Raw genomic sequence first — 22423 nt, 5'->3', positions numbered from 1 at the left:
TGCGTGCACGCATGGATGCACGCACGTGCGTGTTGCATTTTAAGAGGGAATGAGAATAGGAGGAAAGATAATTCTTCATCAGTTCTTAGTAAAAGGTAAGTGGAGAAGTTTTCAGGCTCTCCAAGTATCTTTTCCAGCAGTGTTTGAGAGTCTCTGCGATGCCTAGTACATGTGTGGGGTGTCTGCTGGTATATGCAGCCGTGCGTTCACCTACACACACACACAGAGCATCTATCCGTGTGTACATAGATCAGATGTGATTGTCAGGTACAGAGCCCTTTCCACAGTGAGATGAAGCCATTATCCTTAATCCTACTCTATGTATGCGTACAGATTATGGTGCCAACAAAAAAATAATTTCTACTCACATCAGTTAACAAAACAGAAGATTGTTGCTGGTGAAGCAGAGACGGGAGGCACGCCACCAGCAGCCCCTTCTCTGGTGCTCACGACCCACCCCTGTGACCTGGGTTTCCATGACCTTTCCCATGAGCCCTTAGGGTTGTGTCACAATCAAATAGCATTACCTCACTTTCTGCAGCTTCCTAGACCCCTGCTTTCCTCCACATGTCTCCTCTGCCAGACGAGCATTCCAGTCTGAAAGACCTTCCTATACACTGTGAAGAAATTTGAGGAGGTAACCTATATGCCTAGCTGAGGTTAATCCCAGGTGGGTTTTCACGAGGCTGTTGGGTTAGCCCTAAACCCTGAAGCAGGGCCTCTCAAACATTTTCACCTGTTGGGACACTTAGAAAGTGACATGAATATTTGAAGTGGATGGGGGTCAGTGGGGGGTAAATGGATGCTACTGCTCACTGCCAGACATAGCCAGTCTGGGGCTCCGGTTACCGCAAACCCTAGCCTGGCTGCCCCCGCGTCTAGGGAATCAACATTTGGCCATCTTGTAATGGACTCATGCCCTCTCTCCTCTCTGGTTTGCCAGTCCCTCTTGGGTCTGATCCTGCAAGTTAGAGTTCTGAATGATTTTAATCATTCCCTTCAGACACAAGTTTTTCGATAAGTCCTTCCCTTGAGGGGCCAAGCTCTACATGCCTCCCACTTGGGTCTTGCCCCAACTCTTCCTAAAGCTCTCCAAACTCTTCTTCACGGCATTTATACCTCAGTCCAATATGGCTTCCCTTGTGAGGCCTCACCAGTCAAGGTAATGCTGGGCTTTCATAGTAGCTGGTCTTCAAGAGGACCAGCCTGTTTTCTTCCGAGTACTTATAGTTTGAAATTGTATTTATTTGCTGTTTTACCTGTTTTTTCTCCTACTCTTCTGTATGCTTCAGGAAGATAGGAACTTATTTTGTATTCCCAGAGCCCAGCATAGTGTGTGCACACGTAGGAGCCCTTGTTGCATGAATGAATATAATTTTGGGGAGAGATATTTTTTTGTTTGTCACAGGCTAATTGGGATTATGGCACCTCATTCAGAGAACACCACTGTCAGATTCCCGCTTGTCTGTTCGGGGGTCTCCAATGCCATTTCTCCTGAAATAATTTTGATGAATTTCAGCTGATCAACCATAAGAGGTTTTTTTTTTTCATATATAAACTTAAATCCAATGTGATAAAAGCTACTTACAAGCCTGAGGCTTGGAGGAAAGAAAGGAACTTCTCTACTTGTTGGGCTGAACGCATTTCATCACATCCAAGTTTTATTTCCCTGAGGCTTTTCTTTGTCAAGCTTGGGAAAGTGCTGTTTCCCAGGAGAACCACACAAGAACAAACTTCAAATATAAAAGAGAAAAGCATCCCCCAAAGCAAAACTCAGAGAAGCATTTTAGATTGATCTTCCCAAAGATCGATAGCAATCTTTTTTTTTTTTTCTTTCAAGGGCATTATTTTTCTAAACTGACTCAAACCAAATGGATGAACAAGGACATTTCAGTCTGTATAAACCTAACTGGAAATAGATGAGCATGCCAGCAAATAGGCTCAGGAAGGATTTATCTTCCTAAATTTCAAGGCAGTAAGCTGATTTGGCAACATCTTTTCTTAGGAGAACTGGGTGAGTGTGTCCTGGGCTGAACATTACACTGGACAAGGGGAGGAAAGAAGGTGTAAATTGGAAACTGAATGTTTCCAGTGACAGGACCGACTCATAAAATCTTTCCATTGATTATGCCATATCCAGCCAATCACTTTCTGCCTTCCTGGGCCAAGTTGGAATAGTCTGGACTGTCTTTCCTACAAACCAAAGAGGGAGACTTTTTTTGTCCACAGAGCAGTGCTTCTCAAACTCACACTCTCTTAAGAGTCACATGAGAACTTGTTAAAAGATGCAGAGTCCCAGGGCCCTCTCCTGGAGGTTCTCAGTTAGCAGCTCTGGGTCTGAGTATGAACATTTACATCTGGAACAGGTGTCCTAGCTGATTCTTCTGACTCAGCAGATTTGCGTAAAGGAATGGATGGTTAGCTATGCTTCTTTTTCTTCAGCGGATCCCCCAATTTTCCAGGCAAGTCCTGGTCGCTGCCTCCCCCGTGTTTGAATTGGAGCCAGAGGAAGACTCTCAGAATGTTCATTCAGCGCTATGGTGTGGTTCTGTGAACAGTACTCTGGTCTGCTCTCTGGCTCTCTGGAGGGAATCTTGGTACATTTGCTGCCATGGCAAAGGGGGAACTGGGTGTCAGGAGAGAATCCCTTTAAGGATGGAGTGGCCTTTTCCAGCGCGAGGTCCCCACCTCCCTCCTTATGCTCCCGGTACAATCGCACCTCTCCCCAACTTCTACCTTTGCCCCTAAGCTCCTTCCTGAGTCTCTGTCTCTACTGGAAGGTCCACAGCCTTATGTTCATCTGTGCATTTCCACCTCAAACTCAGCTGGTGCAAGACAGGCCTCATTTGCTCTTCTCTCCACCCCCCGACCTGTTCTCTCTGCAACCCTCCTTCCTCTGAGTTACCTATTCCACAAAACAGAATCATCATCCACCTCGTTACCCGGGCCAGGGTCCTGACTTCTCTCTCTTCCTCGTTCCTTACGTCTAATCCTACATATCTGTTTAAGGCAGTGGTTTGTAACCCTGCCTGCGAAAGAGAACCATGTGGAAAGATTTTAAAATATACTGTGCCTGGGCTCCACTCGCAGAAGTTCTGATTTGATTGGTCTGCAGTGAGATCAAGCCATGGAGAGCTTTTACTTATTTATTTAAACATTTTATTTATTTAACAGAGAGAGACACAGCGAGGTGGGGGAACACAAGCAGGGGTAGTGGGAGAGGGAGAAGCCGGCTTCTGGCTGAGCGGGGAGCCCCATGCAGGGCTCGATCCCAGGACCCTGGGATCATGACCTGAGCCGAAGGCAGATGCTTAACGACTGAGCCACCCAGGCGCCCCCCCATGGGGAGCTTTTAAAACTTCCCGGGTGATTCTACTGTGCAGCCAGGGTTCCCTCTCTGTTCCCAGTCACACCCTTCCACAGGAGGCAAATCTGATCAGTGGGGCGGGGGCTAGCGGGGAGGGAGGAAGGCACTTATCGGGGGCATAAGATTCAAGGGAGCCCCCAGACCCCCAGTAATCAAGGTGAAATAATATGTCTAAAAATTGAAACCAGTGCCCCAAAGTCTATGATAAAAAACACCACCATTTTATAAAAATGGGCTGTTGTGGTTTGTTTGTTCTATAACCCTGCATGATTTCACAACAGGGGTATAATTGTTTCCCACCAGGCTGTGCTTCCCAGGCTTGTGTGGCTGTCCTGTCCCTCCCGTGTGGTTTAGGAGGATTGACAAAGGCGAGTAAACAGACTGGGCAATGGGCTTAGATTGTTTTCAATGGAGAGTTTCCATTTGGATAAGTGCAAACAGGAGTGCTCATTTTGCCTTCTGCCTGAGATTCTAGCAGGCTCAAAACAACCCCCCCCCCCCCCGCCAGATGGTGAGTGGAGTTGGAATGCAGCCCGTGTCCTGGCACGAGGCTGCATCCCTTGGGTCGGGGGAAGGGGGGGCACCTTTTCTAATTTTCTAATTCATCCACCCATAGGGGGCACATTTTTCTAGTTTGCACAAAGACTCCCTGTTGGTGGCTGCTCTATCTATCATTCCCTACATCATCTGCCCCAGGAATTCCTGCCTACCATTTAAGACAGAGCTCAGGCTTTTGACCTCCCACTGTCAAGCCTTCCTTGCCCTCAGTGGCTCAGCCAGAGTGAGTCTGTGTTTCTAAGTTACCACCTCACCCTCTGCATGCTTTTATGATGGTTGCTATCTCAGTGAATTGTAATTATGGGAACAACCATGGAGCCACGTGGCTGGCAGATCATTCTGGCATATATCCGTCAAGAACAGGGTAGTTCTTCTTTAATCTAAGGATGTCTTTGAAGAGCACTAGAACAATCAGTGGTAAAGTAAAATATTCAGATGAGTAACTCCTTCTTTTACTTCAGGATACCAAACAGCTGGTTCATGGCTAAGTCAGTCGGAATGGACTGGGCTAGCTAAGGTAACAACTCCGACTCTAGGTGATTTAATAACAAAGTTTTATTTCTCGCTCATACTACATCTTCATCATGGAATCCAGATGGATGGAGCAGCCACTGTTGGAGACACTGCTTGCCACCATGGTAGAAAGAAATCAAATTCCTGAGGGTCTTGGACTGACAATTACTTGCTTCTGCCTGACATTGACCTTGGAAGTGACATCATTTCTGCTCCGATGTATTGGCCAGAATTAGTGTCATGGTCCCACCAACCTCAAAAATGCAATCCTGCCATGTGCCTGGAGGTAGGAGAGTTTGAAAACATTTGACAAAGAGCGCGTATGACTACTAGAGTTAACACTTTCCGTAGAATTGACCTTCTTTATTTCCTAAATAGACACGTTCTGGGGCTTGTTTTGGTGTTTAGAAAGAGGAGTTATCGGTAACAACTGTAGCTAAAAACCAAAAGCACAGTCTTTTTTGGAAATCTTTCAGTGATGTCTCTGCCCATAAATAAGGATTCTCATGGGGTATGCGTCTATTTCATTTTACAGATGTAGTTTAAATTATACTGTAAAAAATAGCAGAGTGGCTGTGGCCCAAGCACAATTTTAGATGAGACTCTTAATATCTTAGAAAGATATATATGTGTGTCTGTGTATATATAAATACATATATTATACATAATATATATTGTATAAATATATAAAAATCAAATATATAACTATTAAGTATATTAATTAATAATATAATATTAAAATTAAATATATAATTATTGTATTAATATATAAACACACACACACACAATTGAAATAAATTGCCTAATCCATCCAATAGACCAAATGAGATAGTGGTTGTGAAAACCATTTGTAAATTGTAAAGTGCTAACCTGTGACGTGCTATTTAAAAATGAATTACCATTAGCCTAAAGGACCAGTCATCCCAAAAATCCCTATGTTCTAAGATCTTATCCTGCTATGGGCATTTCCTTGTTTCTTTTCTGTGGATTTTCATTTGCTTTTAAAACAAACCCCTAATAATAGCAGAGATATAGCAAACATTGTTTTTTAATGTGAATCAGCTGTAAATTCAAATAAAAACCCAAAAAGCTCAGTTTTTCCAGACAGAAATTGCCCTGGGAATAATGCCATTGAATTCAACATTAAGGAATTTAAAAATGAATTGCAGATGACTTCTACCCAAGGTTCTTCTACATACAAATAAAGTCCGGGTGGGATTTACAATAAAAAGCTCCCTTTGTAGAATATATTTTTAAAAATCCAGCCCTGTTTGTATATTCAGGTGGGTCCTGTTTTAGGAAGATGTGCAATTTTGTAGACTCTTACAAAGAGATTAACTAAGCAGTAAATTTCACATTAAAAAGAAAAATTTTTTTTTTTAGACCTTTGCAACATTAAAAAGAAATTTTAAAAGCAGACTCCCTTGGTGAATTTATATCACATAAAAGAACATGTTAGTGAGTTAAAAATGTCAGTTCCATAAATTAAAATATATACACAATACTATAATTTGTATATTTTCTTTACCTGTGTTTTATGCCTTTTTTTATGGATAGCTTCCTCTGTATCTGCTTACAGCATGTACTCCATTATGCTATAGTAATAGGACAATAACGGATATGACTGAAATCCCTACCAGTTTAGTTTACCTTTACCCTATGATGATGCAATTATCTCAAGAGCTTGGGACTATAATCATGTAAAAGTCCTGTTGAAATGAAAAATTATGTCTGACCCCAAATGAGAGAATTTATGTGTAAAATAAAGTGTGAATATATCTCCTATCAAATGTCAAACTTTTACACATGAATGGTTTTCTCTAAGAACATATAAAAGTCAATAAAATCCTCTTAGTTTTCACATTAAAAAAGAAAAAAAAAAAGCCTACCTGGAGGACTCAACCTGTTGGCAATCTGGTGCAACTTTTGCAAACCTAGACTTGATTTAACCACTTACTGAATGTGGTTCAAGTTCTAATAGTTCCACCATCTTTAGAAAAATCCAGAAAGATATCCAATGGCATTTCCAGAGTGCACTTGGTGTTCGAGTGATGGGTGAGATCAATATTGGAAATTCATCATTCAACTCACCTCCCAAATCTGATAATTGGACCATCACTGTAATCCAGTCCCACTGATTTTCTTGAGACTTTCTTGAAGGCAGTTCCAGGAAAGGCATTCTAATAATGTCAGCAATAGATGCATCCTTCTGCTTCCTGAGTCTTCCATGTTGAAGTCCTTTGAATAAATAAGTTCTGATCCGTTTTAAAATGTAAACTTAATTCTAACTCATCTATCTGTGAAGAGCAGCAAATATGATTTCCCACAGGAGACCAACAGCTTAGAACTGGCCTGAGCCATGAAGATATTTTCAACGACTCCAAGGAGAAGTCTTTATAGAGACCTCAAGCATGTCTTCTCAGAAGTCAAGGTCTTCACGATTGTCCCTGTTGAATGTTAACTGAGAAGCGCCGTCTTTACATGAAAAATACAGAGGCTTTTGTACCAAAGGAAGCACAAATAGATTTTGAATTTATTGCTCATTAATTATGTGCTTTTAAAGTAGATGATTAGGTTTAATCTGAGGAAGAGGCTATAGAAGTATCCTCTTTACCATCTGAACTTGAGGGGAAAAAAGAAAACCTCATTCTGCTATAACTTAAGGGCTTGGTGTGTGACAACCCGGGGTCCTTATGTCATCAGAGAAAATTTTTGGGAAAAGGTAGATTTGGAACTGATTGTGGAAAGAGGAAAAAGAAGGACAACAAAGCATGAATCTGGCTGGTCTGAAGTGGATATAACCCTGGGAAAAGGGATCATTTATTTAAAAGAAGAGAGAAAGAATAATGATAGAGAGAGTGAGAAAATTTTAGCCTGACCAGACCACAGCTTGAAATAAGGCATGATATCTGCAAGGCCTTTTAAGCTTATGGGGAGAGCATGACATTTAATGTGGAGAGAAACAAATCTTTGGTGGTCTTTAGGATCAGGAAAAAATCATCAAGATGAAGGATATGTTAGCTCTACAGGTATTTTATTAGCATCATGCTCTAACTGAGCCAACCAGCCACATTACTCCAGGGAGATATTTTATTTTATTTTTTTAAAGATTTTATTTCTTATTAGAGAGAGGGAGGGAGAGAGAAAGAGAGCACGAGCAGGGGGAGGAGCAGAGGGAGAAGCAGACTCCCTGCTGAGCAGGGAGCTTGACTTGGGGCCTGATCTCAGGACCCTGAGACTATGACCTGAGCCAAAGGCAGAATTACTGAGCCACCCAGGTGCCCCACCAAGGAGATATTTTATAATAACGGTTTTCACCAATACCCTTCCTTTTGGATAAATAAATAAAAATCAGAAGAGGATTATCTAAAATACTTAAGAGAATTAGCACCTCTCCAATTATACAACCCAGGACATATAAGTAAATGAGTTTAAATCTTCAAATAATACTTGTTGAATTGAGTAATTGACTACAATATGCTCATCACAAATAGTTTTATCTATTCTTTTAAGTGGTTCCTTATGGATCTTGACTTAGAAGACTATTGGGGTTTTTAGCTTTATGTGAATTGCTGCATAAACTTCAAAGAAATGAAATTGTATTTTCATTAAAATATTCTTTAACTTCACAAAATCATATTTTTCTGGATTAATCTCTCCTGTATTGGTCACTCATGGTGCATGCTATGCCTTGTGGCCTAGAGGATAATACCCTGCCCACAGCTTCTCGCTGAGGGAGCAGACATATGTGACCAAGTCTGTACCCCATGACCAAGCCAGGCATAGCTGAATGGACCACGGGTGGGGATGGGACCCCCGGGCAGTCGGTCCAGAGGCTGATTGTAAATTAAGAGGGCCACTTCCAGAGAGCTCCCAGTCAGAAGCAGTGATGATCAGCTGGACCATTCAGGCTCCCTCTCGGAATCTGAATATGACACATGGGGAGAGAACCAGTCAGCTGGTAGTGGGTGGATACGTGAAAATACCTCAAAAGGAAATTGAGACAGTGAGGAAAGTGTCAGAATGTCTGAGGGGAATTGCAGGGCTGGGGTGGGGACAGCATGCTCCTACCAATACTTGACAGTATTCCATCTCCATGAGGCTGGCTGAGTGGCTGTTCTGGTTCCCAGAGAGAGTTTTGTCTCCCTGCTGCCATATGTATGTAACCTTTCAATACAACTCCATTCTGGAAACAGCCGGAATGAGACACTTGCCAACTTACAATCCCCCCAAATCTAATTACTACGTAGTCCAAAGTTTGGTACAAAGAGGTTCAATTTTACCTTTACTAATATTAAGAAAAACATTTTGGGAAGCAATATTGGCCATCATCTACGGTTTTCATGGGTTTATTAAAATATGTCTGCCAACTCAACAGAAACATTTCCTGTCCACAACACAACACAACACAACACAACACAACACAACACAACACAGCACAATTATGTTGGAGGTGTTACTGTCATCATTTTGGGGATTAAAAACTAGGAGGATCAGTGATGATGATTTTCTTCCAGAGCAGATGTAAGTTTCCATGGTTTGTTTTCCCTCTCAAGTTGGGTTCTTTATGTGGTTTGTTAAATAGTATGCCACCTAAATAGATAGGTCAGAGTCTTAATGTTTAAACCTTCTCCCTCAATTTTGTATTACTAATAAGGGCAGAAGGTCAAACTCTTCGGCCATTTACCTACATACTGGTTTGTTCTGAGAACATTGCTCAGCGCACAGATTTCAAAAAGGAGGAGCTGAGTGTAGCAGAAAAAATATGAAATGTTGGAGCATTGTGTAGGGGTTGAGAGAGCACTTGAACAGTAGCTGGGGATCTGGATTCTAGTCGATTCTGCCACTAGCATGCCATATTCTGGCCAAATCTCTCCTCATCTGTAAAATGAGGGAGCTGTGTTCCTGAAATTCTCTGCATTGTGTTATCTCCCCCAGAAAAAAACCACAAACTCCGCCAAAGCAGCATTGTCTGCCTTATCTGCTTAGGGCTCAATCCTAGAACAGCTCCTGGTACCTCGTGGGTGCTTGGGAAATGCTTCGTGGTATTGAGCAATTCATGCTGTATGTTGCTCATACAAAAGGCTTTTTTTTTTTTCATGTATGGAGTCTTAGGTATTTTTCAGTTTGCTTTCACATAGGAGGCACTCAACACTCACTGGTCTGAACTATCACATTTGGTTCTCAGGGGGCCCACACTGTACTTGTTAATACAGAAATATAGGCATGGAGAAGCCTTGTTGAATGGGAAGAGGAGTGGCCTAGGAGTTGGAAGACCTGGACTACCACTAACTACTGTGTGAAACTTTGGGCAAGTCATTCCATTTCTCTAAGGTCCCGTTTTCTTATCTGTAAGGTGAGAGGGTTGAATTAGACCCTAAGAACCCTTCTGGTGGCACACCTCTAACTCTGGTCCTGTTATACCTGTTATGTACAACACATGGGTAGTGAGAACAGATGGATCCATTGGGAAGGATGTGAGGCTGCAGGAGGAATGAAAGCAGAGTAATTAGTGCAGAGGCATCAGTTCATTGGAAACATCAAGACAGACAGACTCTGCTTTTTATATGCACCATCTAAAATCGTTTATGAGCATCAACTAGGGTGGCTCTTCTTTTGCTGTTATTGGTTCAACAAAGTAGGTCACTGACCTCAGCCACATTTGCTGGCATGGGGTGCTGAAACCACGGGAGAAAGCCTACCAGCTTGCAAGCCATGAAATATCTGTGTTATTTAAAATGCCCAATCGAGGGGAGCCTGGGTGGCTCAGTCAGTTAAGTGGGTGCTTTTGGCTCAGGTCATGATCCCAGAGTCCTGGGATGGAGCCCCATGTCGGGGTCCCTGATCAGTGGGGACTCTGCTTCTCCCTCTGCCTCCCCCTCCTCCTGCTTGTACTCTCTCTCTGTCAAATAAATAAACAAAATCTTAAAAAAATAAATAAAATGCCCAATCATGGAGATCTGAAGATTTTGCTACAACTTCTATCACAAATTCTGGGTCAATCATATTTAGGGGCCCTTTATAAAAATGACTACAGAAGTAATCCAGGAGTAAGTTGCTACTAACCTCTATATTTTGTCACAGTAACATGACCCTAATTTTTTCAGACCAAAGTCTTTCGGCCCCATTAGTAAGAGGTGCCAATGTGTTCTCTCATTGCTAAGGAAGGGAGTCTTTCAATTGCACGAAAGAAGAAAGAGACACATAGTCAAGGTAGGGTGGCCAGCAAGATTGTAATTATGCTTGAGAGGGTAGTCTTCTGATGAAGGGTCCAGATGGATGGAAAGGGCTAGGAAGCAGGGAAGAAAGGATGAGCCGGTACTTTGTTGGCAGCATGACTCTGGGCTCCCCCGCGACCCATTATTGCTACATTAGGATGGTCTTCTGGGTTTCCACTATGCATGTTTCTTGTGGACTTAAATTTCTGCATCTTGCTGGGGGCTTGGTTTAGCCGGTGGGATGAAACACTCTTGTGTGGGATCAACAGTCTGGAAAAGAAGAAAGGCCATTGCCAATTTTCTGAGCCAACGCAAGGGATGATACTCTCCAGAGCTATGTTTGAAATATCATTTCAGCATCACTTAATCCTTTGTTAATAAAAGAAAAAAAATATGGAGGCTACCCACATCAAAACTTTTTTGTTTTTCACCATCTTCCCTCTTAACCAGCAGCAAGGATCTTTCTGCAAGATTCTTGAATAGCTGATCACTGGAAATTGAAGTAATCCAAGAAATTCTTGGAGAGGATGATAAAGATTTTCTCATTCTGTTAATGCCCTCCAGAGGGTTAACTACAGCAAATGATATATCTCTGTCCTGGTCTGTGAGCCATCCTTCCAGGAATAGGCCAAGTCTCAGATAACAGACCAGAGGGATTAGCTAGTTAGAATTGCTTTGTACGGTTCACTGACCAACCAGTCTGAGCATGACTTCCACCCTCAGATTTTAGTTATGGGAACCAGAATATAAGAATTGTGTCCCAGTGTGATATTTTCGGCTGTCTGCATCTGTATGCCCTCAAGCCATCAGACGCAAATGCGTCACCTCCAATTCTGCTCAGTTGTGCTCCTTCTGCTTTTGCCTGAAAGGATTAAAATCGGTTACACCCATCTGGTGATGAGGGGGACAGAGCTAGCCCAGTTGGCAGGGGCAGCTTGGGCTGCAGGAGCTAGACTGTGACTCAGAGAGGCAGCCAGCAGGGCTCAGGGGATTCATTTAGACAACTGATAGATACTAAAAACAGATCTGACCTCATACATATTTACAATTCCCTGTTGTCCCCAAGGCAAAAAGCAGTGAGCCTGTTCCTCTTCACATTCACACCAACCTTTCGAGCTGCCTTTTCTTTCCAGCGACATTCACCTGTAGCAGAGTACTTTGCTGATGGCGTGGCTGTGGGATTAGGAGGGGCTTGGGCAAAGGCAAAGGCAGGTCTTGCCTTTATTGTCCTGCCCCGGGACAGATTATATCTGGACGGCTCAAGCTCCACGTGTTTGTGGGGATGAGCCTGCCCTACCTCTCCTCTCTCAGGTCAGTACAGACATTGGAAATGAAGCCTGACAGCTCTCCTAAGGAAGGAGTACTCGCTCTGTCCCTCCTTGGTGATCATAGATGAGCACATTTACCTGCAGCTGAATGGGGGTACCATATGAAGTTAATGCTACATCCTCCTCAGCTCCATCACTGTCTCGGGCTGAAAGCCAAAGATGGGAAGGGCTGGGTTAGTGTCAGAGATTCACCTGGAAACAGCACACGAGGACTATGAGAAGACCCGAGGGCTTGCAAAGAGGCTCTTGACCCTTTAAAGAGGAATTCTCAGTTGAGGCTGTTTTGGTTTTTTTTTTAATCTATGATTTTAAAAAAGTGTTTTTAAAGCTTATGAGGAAGGTTGGCTATGGGTAACGTCTGTGTTTTCAGGAGAGGCACATCTGTGGTTAGTGATTGAAGAGGCTGAACATTGGTCATCACCTTCTAGAGAAAGAGTGCTGCTTGCAGTGGGTCAAGGTCTTTGCCCCCTTAGTATTACCTGTGTGACCTTGCGTACCTCACTGTCTTCCACAGGAAAATAAAAGGCCTTACCTAGATCACCTCTAAAGTCCCTTCAAGCTTGATACTCTGCAAGCTTTGGTTCAGCCTAAAAAAACCAGACATAATAAAAAAGATCCCTAGAGACCATTTTCTCCTGTCATAGAATAATCACATGCACGGTTATTTGTTTAATGTCAGGCTCCTTGACAAGACTGCAGGCTCTATGAAGACAGGAGCTAAGTCTGCTCTAAGGCCAGGCTCTCGCTCCATACATATTCGTTGTCTGATGGTCACAGATGTGGCTGCGCCCCGAGTGTTCACGCTTAGCGGCTCTCTCACTTGCTAGCCGTGTGACCTAGGGCCCCGTTCCTTAACCTTTGGTTGCCTTTGTTTCCTGATGGGAATAAAAGAGGGATAATGATGATCATAATAGTAAATCTTTTCATAGTCTTGTCTTAAAGATTAAGTCAATCAATACATATACGGCCCTTCGAATAGGGCATGATGTACAGAAAACACCACAATGCTATACTTTGCATATTAACATCCACGGGGGTGCCGGTGGTGTGGTCATAACTGATGCTTTGACATCATCCTCCTACTGGTATTTTTTAGAGGATTGGATCCTGTGAAATATGAAATGCCCTTCCTTCTTTCATGGCAGAATGAACTGAATTCTTGGCTTAACTTTGTTCCTTGAGGCATAATGAGACTCCTTCATGCTCAGCTCCTTGGTGACCAACATTCACCCAACATTCTCATCAGACCAGATCATAAATTAGAGAAGCCTCCTTCTCCAGAATTCTCCAGCACTAGTTGTTGCTCATGGATTTACCAAAAGGTTGTTTCTATTAATCCTGCAACCACCTCATGGTATGAAATCCAAGTTGAGTAAGGAAGACCTTCCATTTATACAGGGAGGAGGTGGGGACATTATAACCATCATTTAAAGACAAGGAGCCTGAGCTCCTAGAGGTTAAGGAGCTTGGTTTGGCCTCAAAGTTGGCAGGAGGTAGATCTGAGCCTCAAAGCCTGGGCACCCAGATTCTGTATTCTTTCTGCTGCCCCGCGCTGCCCAATTACCTCACGCTCCCTGCATCTTTAGGAATGTTGAATGTTTGCCTTATCTGTCCTCAGACCAAACAAGTCCTGCACAGACTCACTGTCTTCTTCCCTACTTTATGCCACTTCTCTCTGTAACCTGTAGCTCCTGAGGGTGATAAAACAGCAGTTTTTTTGATTTGTTCCTGCAAAAGAACAAACAAAAATTACACTGCTTGGGACCATTGAAATTGGGTTTCTTTTAGGAAGGGGGGGTGCCTTGAAGAAAAACAAAATACTGAGAATTGTCAAAAAAGGCTGTCCAGCAAAAGCTAGTATTTGCGGGGCACCTGGGTGGCTCAGTCGGTTGAGAGTCTGCCTACAGCTCAGGTCATGATCCCAGGGTCCTGTCAAGTCCCTTGCTGGACTCCCTGCTCAGCGGGGAGTTTGCTTCTCCCTCTGCCCCTCCCCCTGTTCATGCTCTCTCTCTCTTTCAAATAAATAAATTTAAAAAATTCCTTTACATATATATGTGTGTATATATATATATAACCTGGCATTTGCTATAATGAAAATAACTGATGGACCTAAGTTTGCAAGAACATTCTCTTGGTTCACATCATTTTATAGTTACTGACCCCCATTTACACTGCATAGACTTGTTATTTTTGTCTTAATACCTTCAAAAAGAATCATACTAGGTTTGTCTGTATACCTTCAAACAATGGACAGAAAAAAATGCCCATAGCAACGTGATAGTTTAAAATATACATGGGTCTTGCTTTTAGCAAACTTGACATAACAACATCCTAAGTACACTAAAGCAGATCAAGTAAGCGATAATCTGAACAGGAGCTTTCCCTCTGTAAAAAAAGAGAACTGTGGCTGATATTCCATATCTAAGATCTCCACAAATTATATTGCATTTAAAATTCTCAGTTAAAAAGACAACTGATTTTTTAAAAAGTGCAATCAATCATAGACCTGTACCTCTGAAACAAATAATACATTATATGTTAAAAAAAAAAAAAGAAGATAGTAGGAAGGGAAATGAAGGGGGGGAAATCGGAGGGGGGAGACGAACCATGAGAGACGATGGACTCTGAGAAACAAAACTGAGGGTTCTCGAGGGGAGGGGGGCTGGGGGGATGGGTTAGCCTGGTGATGGGTATTAAAGAGGGCTCGTACTGAATGGAAAAAAAATAAAAAAGTGCAATCAATATACAGCTTTCTAGGAACGCATTTATAATAGAGGGCAAAGAATATTTATGCCCATTTGTTTGGGGTCCTGTAGTAACATGCCTGAATGCATTTTCATTCTCCACCCGGATGTTTTTAGATTTTGCAATTAAGTCCATAAGCCACTTCAGGGAGATGAAGCCTAATCTTCTTTTGAAAGACTCACAGGGAAATGGAGTCCTTAATCCCCTTTGCAGATCTATTTCACTGTTTACCAACTCTTATTTTCACTTTTAATCTAATCCTTCATGCTTTGGTTTGAGTTATTTCTACATGTTGTCTTTAGTTGGAAACAGAAGGCAACAGGACAACAGCTTCTTTGAGAGAGGTCTTCATACTTGAAATTCCCTGCTAAACTCCACTTGTCTTACTCTTTCAGATGAATAATTCTGGTCCCACAACCCAGTGGTAAATCAAATAATTATGTGACCGGAGTCAGCTACAAGCAGTATTCATCAGAAGAGTCACATGACAAATGCATGCCTCATGGACTCGAACAAAATGTCATGTTTGGTACAGAATTTAGAGAGAGAACTTGAATAGTCTATGACGAAGGCACATTACAAACTACCACCTGTTTCATTGTCTTAACCTTTCCACATTGGTCGGATGTTATAACTCTTTAGTTAGCTTTGTGGTTCTCCCTTAGCCTCCCCAAGTTCCCCACACTTCTCACTGGCGGATCCCAGAACTGGAATGGGTATTCTCCTTGGAGACTGACCAGTGCCGATACAATGGCCTGATTGTTCTTGCTGACCACATGTGTGTTGATACGGTACTGTGACTGTTTTTTGAGCCGATGAAAACAAAGACAGTGGTAAGCTGCTTTCCTCTTGCCAGCTTGTGACCTACAGGACACACTTAGGTTTTTATAGGTTCCTGTTATCACACTCTACTTGTCTGGCTCTTATCTGTCTTGTGTTGTATGTTTTTCCGAGCTTGGCGTAATCCTGTATTTTGTACTGAGTGTTAATCATTCTTCTAATTTTGGATATTTGCATTTTCCCCAGGTAACTTAAATTCTGATTCTGTTATCCAAGTTTAAGTTTCTGGTTATCCTGCCCAATTTGGAGAGCAATCTGCATGTTCTTTACTCATTATTGATTTTTTTTTTTTTTTTTTTAGTAAAACATCTAACTACATTGACAATGACTGTCACTGGCAGGCCATTTCCTGCTCAGAAATGGGTTTTCTAACCATGCATGAGCAACAAGGATAGCACCAGGAAACGTGCTTTTGCACGCCCTTGCTCTGCCACCAAGACATTCCTGAGCACACTTGAAACACTTGTGTTCGGGGGTATGGAATATTGATTGTTACAAATCCCAGTATGTTTGGGGTATTATAAAACTCTGAGAATTCCTCTCTCTCTTTCTGACTTTTCTTTCCTGGAAACATATGACAACAATAAAACAGACACAAGAAGTCTTATCCTGTCTGTTGGTGAGAACTTTGAGAAGTAGTTTCCGGGATCGACTCTGCAATTCTACCACAAACCTTAGTGATCTGATGAAAAAGCATCAACAAGCAAAGAAAGACTGTTATAGGAAGGCTGTAGAGCATCAATTTCCGACTCTCTGTCAACTGCACTGTAAAGAATTAATGGATGCATCTATCTGAACAGCTTTTAATTTGAATGTGTAATTAGCCATAGACTACAGCTCAAAAACGTGTATGCACTTAAAGGGAAGGCTTCTATTAATTTTTTTGAGCCTGGTGAACATTATGTGTGCTATACAATATATAAAATAACATAATTTTTGCACATTAGAAATAAATTGTGAGGAATCAGATGCCTATTAAGACATAAAAATTGATGTAAAACTATGATATTGGGTTATGAATAATAGGCCAGATGTTTCAGAAAGGAATGAATGTGTTTTGACATATTTCTAGATAACCAGAATTAGCCACTATTTCCCCCAGGTTGTTAGGGCCCAAGCATTTCTGTTGTCATGGTTAATATATTTTATTCATTAGCAAAGTATAGTCAGGTGGCTTGGTCTTACAGAACGATGAAAATCTGACCAGAAATTTTTATGAAAATGTCACATAAGCAAGTTGCTTTATTTCTATTAATGATGACACATCTGAGCCTTTATTAGAATTCTGATTCAATGGCTCTTCCTGTCACTTTTTGTAAACCTTGAAGGCTTTCAAGCAGTGAATGGTTTGAAAAGTAGAAATCCAGAAGTTATTGGGCTTTGTGATGTTAATGAGGTGATGAGTCCTATGAATCAGTTTACTATGATGTTTGGGCAAATTAACTTCAAGACGTAAATTAAAAAAAAAAAAAAGTCAATCACTGTTGCCGGGATTGACTTGTGCCCTCGATAGCCAAAACATCTGGACTTAGCATCATATGTCATGCAATTGCATGGTCTAAGCCTAATTTGGGGCTGGTTAACTCACTTTATAGGGGGTGCCTTTCTTTACCCAGCATGAGCACTCAGAGCCACACCCTCTTTATTTAGGGCTTTTGATTCATTTCTGTCTTGGCCTCTTCCCCACAAATCTCTGTATTTGGAAGCACCGATTTCTCATAAAAGTTTAACATTGATTCTGGGCGTCTTTATCTCCACGCCGGAGCTCTTAAGTCACCCACCTAAATTGTGACCCTTCCCTTACTGCTCCCTCTTGTTTCATCCTGTTTCTTGATTTCTCTCCTGTTTCTCCCACAGGAGAGCCTCCCTGCTCCCCAAGTCCCCTGGGAAAGTACCTCGTGAGAGTTCCTGGTTCTCCACTCTGAAGCTGCACTGATAGGCTGGGGCTGGGCAGGTGTTGCCTGGTAAAGGGCAGTTCTGCTTGCTCGATCTGTAGAGAATGCAGAGCTCGGGTATGATGTACAGCAGCAGGAAAACCCATGCATTGGTGACCAGGGCAATACAGATGACGGGGTCATCCCACTGGGGCTGCCGCTGGAGCTGTGGGTTGCCTCTCAGGAGCATGGAGATCCACACTACCCAGATAATGATGGAGATGAGCACGGTGACGAAGATGAGCCTTCCATGTTGCTTCCAGTTCTCACATGGGCCACAGAAAGTGGCTTTGGAGACAAAGAATGTGAGGGCCATCAGAAAGAGGACATAGACCAGGAGTACAACGAAGTCCACGTTGAGCTGGCAGGGTGTCATATGCATAAACATCATACCCCTGGTCATCATGAGAGTCACGTACTCAATGGCAATGATTACCTGCAACAAGCTGACACCAATAGCGATGCACAGAATTGTTGTCCAACAGAAGGAGACTCTACCCCGGACAAGCTTCACCAGGTTGGAGGCATGAGCCAAGAGGCATGAAAAACAGAGAGCGAAGAGAACCCCAAAGAGAAAGTAGCGTACGGGGGCAGTTTGCTGATTGAACTGAGCAATGAAGGCAAATGAGAGGCTAAAGAGTCCCAGCACACCCAGGAGGAAGAGGAACTGAGTGGGGAGGGTATTCCATAGGCTGCAGTCTTGAACCCTTCGCATGAGGAAGAGAAATGCCAAGAGTAGTATAATTGTAACTACTATGCCGATTATTGCCAGGGACTCGAGAACAATGCCCCATGCTCCCTCGTTGTCACAGACGAAATAATAGTCCTCAGTGGACTTGACACAGTCCTCATACATGGTGACTTGTGGGTGGACCTCACGAGAATGGACTTCTGTTTCCCTGCAAAAGAAAGATGAGACAAACTTCTGACTACATCCTTACACAGGAATGCCTGTTGGCTAGTCCTGTGGGGGCACCATAATGTCTCTCATTCCCAAATATGAAAGAGCCCCAAGCTATCAAACCCTTAAAACTCTCCTAGCTCTGTCTTGCCAGGAAAAGCAGAATACTCTTCACCTGAAGATTCCAGATACATCATCCATTTTCATGTCACAGTCTATATCAAGGCTTTTTGAAACCCAAGGCAGAATCTTTTTCATAAAATGGGGTGTGTGACAACGTTTGCCTGGTCGACGAGATTCCGGTTATATCAGACTCCAGAACAAAGGTTGTCAACATTAATGGATCGTTGGATCATTCAAGACACTGCCGCACTGCCTGAAGGAGACAGGCAGATCATTTTTCCTTGTAGTTCTAATGGCTGTTCCTTCTTTTAATCTAAGTCAATCCAACACAACATGTTACTGCTAAATATCTACTCTTTGTTCATCAAAGAATTATACAAAATTATTCCTGCCTTCAGGTAACTTTTTCAACAGTTGAGCACCAAAATCTATGTCTTCCCTGAGGTTGCCTAGGGAAAAAATCCCACCTATTTGTGAGGAAAAAAAGTACCTTGCAACTGAATACTCCTAGCTCGATTCCTCTTCAGTTATTCCCAAGCCAGGTGGCTGGAGCTGTCCGGGTTTATAGCTACGGGCATGGCCCCTTCTTTCCGACTTACCTTCTCTGTGTCCACGCTGGAAGTTGAGGCTCTGCTGGCTGCGAGGTTGTAACTGCCAATGAGTAAGAAGGAGACAATCTCAGCTTCTTTAATCTCTCCCCAAATGGGCGGAAGGAGTGGAGGCCCTCACTCAGGTTCCTGCAAGGCCTATAAAAAGAACCGGAAGGTCAGAAAGACACACCTATTCCAGTTTCCCAGCAACTTTTCTACAGAGGTTTCTTTGGTGAGAACAATTATTTTCTATTCCATTGCTGACCAGAGTCACCTTGGCCTTAGGGGGTGCTGAAGGTGACTTTAGGGAAGACTGCTTCCTCTCCATAGACTCCACTGTGTTTAGGAAGCTTCAAGAGGCCCTCAGTTCGCCTTACATGGGGACACGTCATTCTTCTTCTGACCTACTCCCTAAAGATCCCTCTCTGGAGTCTTCCCTACAGCTCGATTTTTGATTGTGAGAGCCAAAAAAGCATCCGTTCAACAAAGGACTAAGAGTTTTACTGGGCCACAAAGAAGGGTCATGTGCATTAGAAGGGCCAGTAGTTGGCAAAATTGTGAGTTAGGGGAAATTTGTCTTCTCTTCTACTCCCTTTCCCTCTCCATTGGAAGTCTTTTCTCAGGCTTTGGCTGTCCATCAGGTGTGGGCTCCTACCTGGACCAGCTCTTCCTGGTGATGCTGAAGGCTTTGGTGTAATTTCCTTTTATCCTTCCTCTCCTCATCCCGGTCAGAATGCACTTGTTCTAGGTTTCATTCCATTGGGGCATCCCTCCCAGGGCCCAAGATGGAACTCACAGTTGAATTTACCAGCTGATATTGGTATAGCAAATTCTGTTTCTCCTGCTACAGCGTATGACAGAGCCCATAGTTGTGTTCAGTCTATACTGACTGCACCCCCACCCCCCCACCCCAATTTACTCCTTGGTTTTTCCTGGATATTTGCATTTTGACAGAAGACTTCCAGATACCCCAAACCAGTACCTGTTAGTCTGGTTTCAAGTCACCCTGTGATCTGGCCTTATCTTTCTCATCCACCATATTTCCTTCAGGTCTCCTGGCTCTGTGGTTTATCCAGGTTGGTTTTCCTCCTGCCTCATAAAGAAACTAAGTTGCCATCTGCTTACCTTCTCTTAGACGTTGTCCATGGCCTGAATTGCCTTTTGCTTTATTCTCCCTGATCCCGTTTCCTAACCAAATACTTCCCTTACCTCCAAGATTTAGCTCTTATCTCCTCTGTGAGCTCTCCTGCCTCCCCTGATCTCTGCAGCCCTCACCGATTACCTCCTACAACCACCTCCACTGCATGTTGGGTCTGTGCTGTTCACAATTATGGAAATCATATCTTCTGCCCATTTTATTTGCATCAATTCATTTTTAATAAATTAATAAATGAATTAAAATAGTAATAAGTAGTAAATTTACTAATTTATTTTATTTGTATTAGCCTCATCCTCTTGATTCGATTTATAGCTGCTTGCGGGGGGAGGGTCAGGTTCCACATTTTATGCCCTCATAGCACCTGGTCCCCAGGGGAGCACCTCCTGGGTGATGGGTGGACTGTTCAGTTGAAGGAGGGAGTCTAACGACCGAATTCCGGGCCTTGCGAAGGTATGTTTTAGCAGTGTGGTTTTTCAACAGACGCTTTTTAATGGAAACCACCTGCAAATAAGTCAGGACCTTAACAAACCCCAGACAAATTCATTCTGAAGTGGTGTTCTATCTTTAGAGAGTCCTCCACTTTAAAGAGCCATTTTTTTTTCCCCTTTGAGAGAAGAATATTTTAGGGAGGAGAGTCCTCTCCTTTACTTCCTTTAGGCATAATTGTGGTTTGTCAGAAGCTGTAAAAGCTAATCTAAGGTTTACATTAAGGGTAAAGAGATTTTCCAAATAGATGATGAAATGTGACATCCATGAGAATTCACTCAGAGCCTAGTGAGTGGTTAAACTGCTGTCTGTAGAACAGCAGAGGATTTTCCATTTAATTCTTCCGAGAGAACCGTTCTGGTGACCCCTTCCCCTCCTCCGTCCTTCCAGCTAGTTACTCATGGCCACTCCTCACTGTGGTGATGTTTCCATTTCTGGCATGCTTGTCTTCTAAGGAGATTCTTCCTGACCTCCTGATGGCTTGAGGCAGGTGCATTAATGGGTTAATGACCACAAAGCCCTTTGAGCACCTTAGATAAAAGAGCTCGTCTCAGGTACTAATTACTGCTCTTCTAAAACCTGGGGTCATGGAATTAACCCATCTGCTGCTAGGCCTTAAATAAACGAGGATTCCCTTTGCCTACACACATCCACATTACTCACGTCTCTTTTCTTTCGGCTTTTATGCAGCAACAACATCACACCAAGCAGCTCAGATATGGCTTTGATGAATCAAAGTATATTGATTACAACAAGTCCAATAAAGATGAAGACAAAACAGTCAAGAGGTCAAAAGCCTTTTGCCAAACACCCATTTGTGTTGTCTCCTTCCTGAAACAGAGCTGGAAGATCACCTAGTCTAAGCCTTCCCTTGAGGTCACCTGCTGGAAACAGAGCTGGAAGGTCACCTAGTCTAACCCTTCCACTGGTAATTAATAATAAGGAAGCCAAAATTATGACACGAGGAATTTCATAATACGGAGGCAGAGGCCCAGAGAGAGGAAGGGAGGTACCTAAGGTAGGGAATGTGAGAGGGGCCAGCCAGGGTTGTCTGACTGCTCTCCCATTCTTGCTGCCATCCCAGGCTGCCTTCCAGACCCTTCCCAACTCAGGAAGATGAGCCTTGAAAAAGACAAGCACTTAGACATGACATGTGGGTCAGGACCAGAAAGAAGGAAAAAGCATAGACTGTGAGAGAGCATCAGATATTCTGCATCCTGTGAGAAACCCTGTCGCTATAATGACTGGCTGCGTGAAGACTGGCTGTGTGATAGGAGCGGTTGCTGGCCGGGAATGGGTTATTTGTTGATTTTGCTCACTAACAACTCCAGGGCTGGCTTCATGGTGTGCAACCAGTAGGGTTGTTCAGGGACTCCCACTTAGAAGGATCCCATGCTGGGAATTTAAGGCTCTGTGGTCACTATCCTGAAATTCCTAGTTTTGTCTTTGTAAATTTGTGTTTTGAACATGAAGTCAGATAGGACAATGGAGCATGCACTGGGGGCTCAGAGCCGGGGCTCGGGTATGTTACTGCCTCCCATTCCCTCCCTGCTTCCCTGAGACAGTTTCTCTGTCACCCACTCCCTACCACCCCTTTGTGCCCTGGGTCACTTGGCTTCCCCATTTCTGCCCCTGTCCCATGACGGTTGTTCACACTCCAC

At 43.1% G+C, this 22423-nt stretch overlaps 1 protein-coding gene and 1 long non-coding RNA gene across 4 annotated transcripts; one reads left to right on the top strand and one right to left on the bottom strand.

The window, feature by feature from the left end:
• The first annotated feature begins 538 nt into the window (after nucleotides 1-538).
• LOC141370167 (uncharacterized) lies at nucleotides 539-6943 on the top strand. Its single transcript, XR_012373992.1, has 3 exons — nucleotides 539-670; nucleotides 4521-4724; nucleotides 6768-6943. It is a non-coding gene; the product is annotated as an uncharacterized lncRNA (long non-coding RNA).
• Nucleotides 4642-19267, bottom strand: GPRC5D (G protein-coupled receptor class C group 5 member D). Of its 3 annotated transcripts, XM_025879967.2 has the most exons (4): nucleotides 19127-19267; nucleotides 17465-18402; nucleotides 12063-12130; nucleotides 10392-10926 (listed from the first exon to the last, which is right to left on the bottom strand). In XM_025879967.2, the coding sequence occupies exons 2-4, from the start codon at nucleotides 18357-18359 to the stop codon at nucleotides 10855-10857; spliced, it is 1035 nt and encodes a 344-aa protein (XP_025735752.1). In that variant the 5' UTR covers nucleotides 18360-18402; nucleotides 19127-19267; the 3' UTR covers nucleotides 10392-10854. The 3 variants fall into 3 exon arrangements, with proteins under 3 accessions (XP_025735753.1, XP_025735752.1, XP_025735754.1); XM_025879968.2 differs by lacking the exons at nucleotides 10392-10926; nucleotides 12063-12130 and adding an exon at nucleotides 4642-4718; XM_025879969.2 differs by lacking the exon at nucleotides 12063-12130.
• Between the last annotated feature and the right edge of the window lie 3156 nt (nucleotides 19268-22423).

This window comes from Callorhinus ursinus, unplaced genomic scaffold, assembly GCF_003265705.2.
Source record: "Callorhinus ursinus isolate GAN/ISIS: 27379988/994484 unplaced genomic scaffold, GSC_fseal_2.0 scaffold27, whole genome shotgun sequence".
Taxonomy (NCBI): Eukaryota; Metazoa; Chordata; class Mammalia; order Carnivora; family Otariidae; genus Callorhinus; species Callorhinus ursinus.
This window is presented reverse-complemented; position numbering and strand designations above follow the sequence as displayed.

What these genes read in the sequence shown, in the direction of transcription:
- GPRC5D (XM_025879967.2), bottom strand. Translation starts at nt 18,359, where the DNA reads ATGTATGAGGACTGTGTCAAGTCCACTGAGGACTATTATTTCGTCTGT. An exon ending in GAACCAGGAACTCTCACGAG is followed by an intron (nt 12,131 to 17,464) that starts GTACTTTCCCAG and finishes TTTGGCTTTCAG; the next exon opens with CCCGAGACAGTGATGGAGCT. An exon ending in GTACCCCCATTCAGCTGCAG is followed by an intron (nt 10,927 to 12,062) that starts GTAAATGTGCTC and finishes CTTCTTTTCCAG; the next exon opens with ACTGTTGATCCCACACAAGA.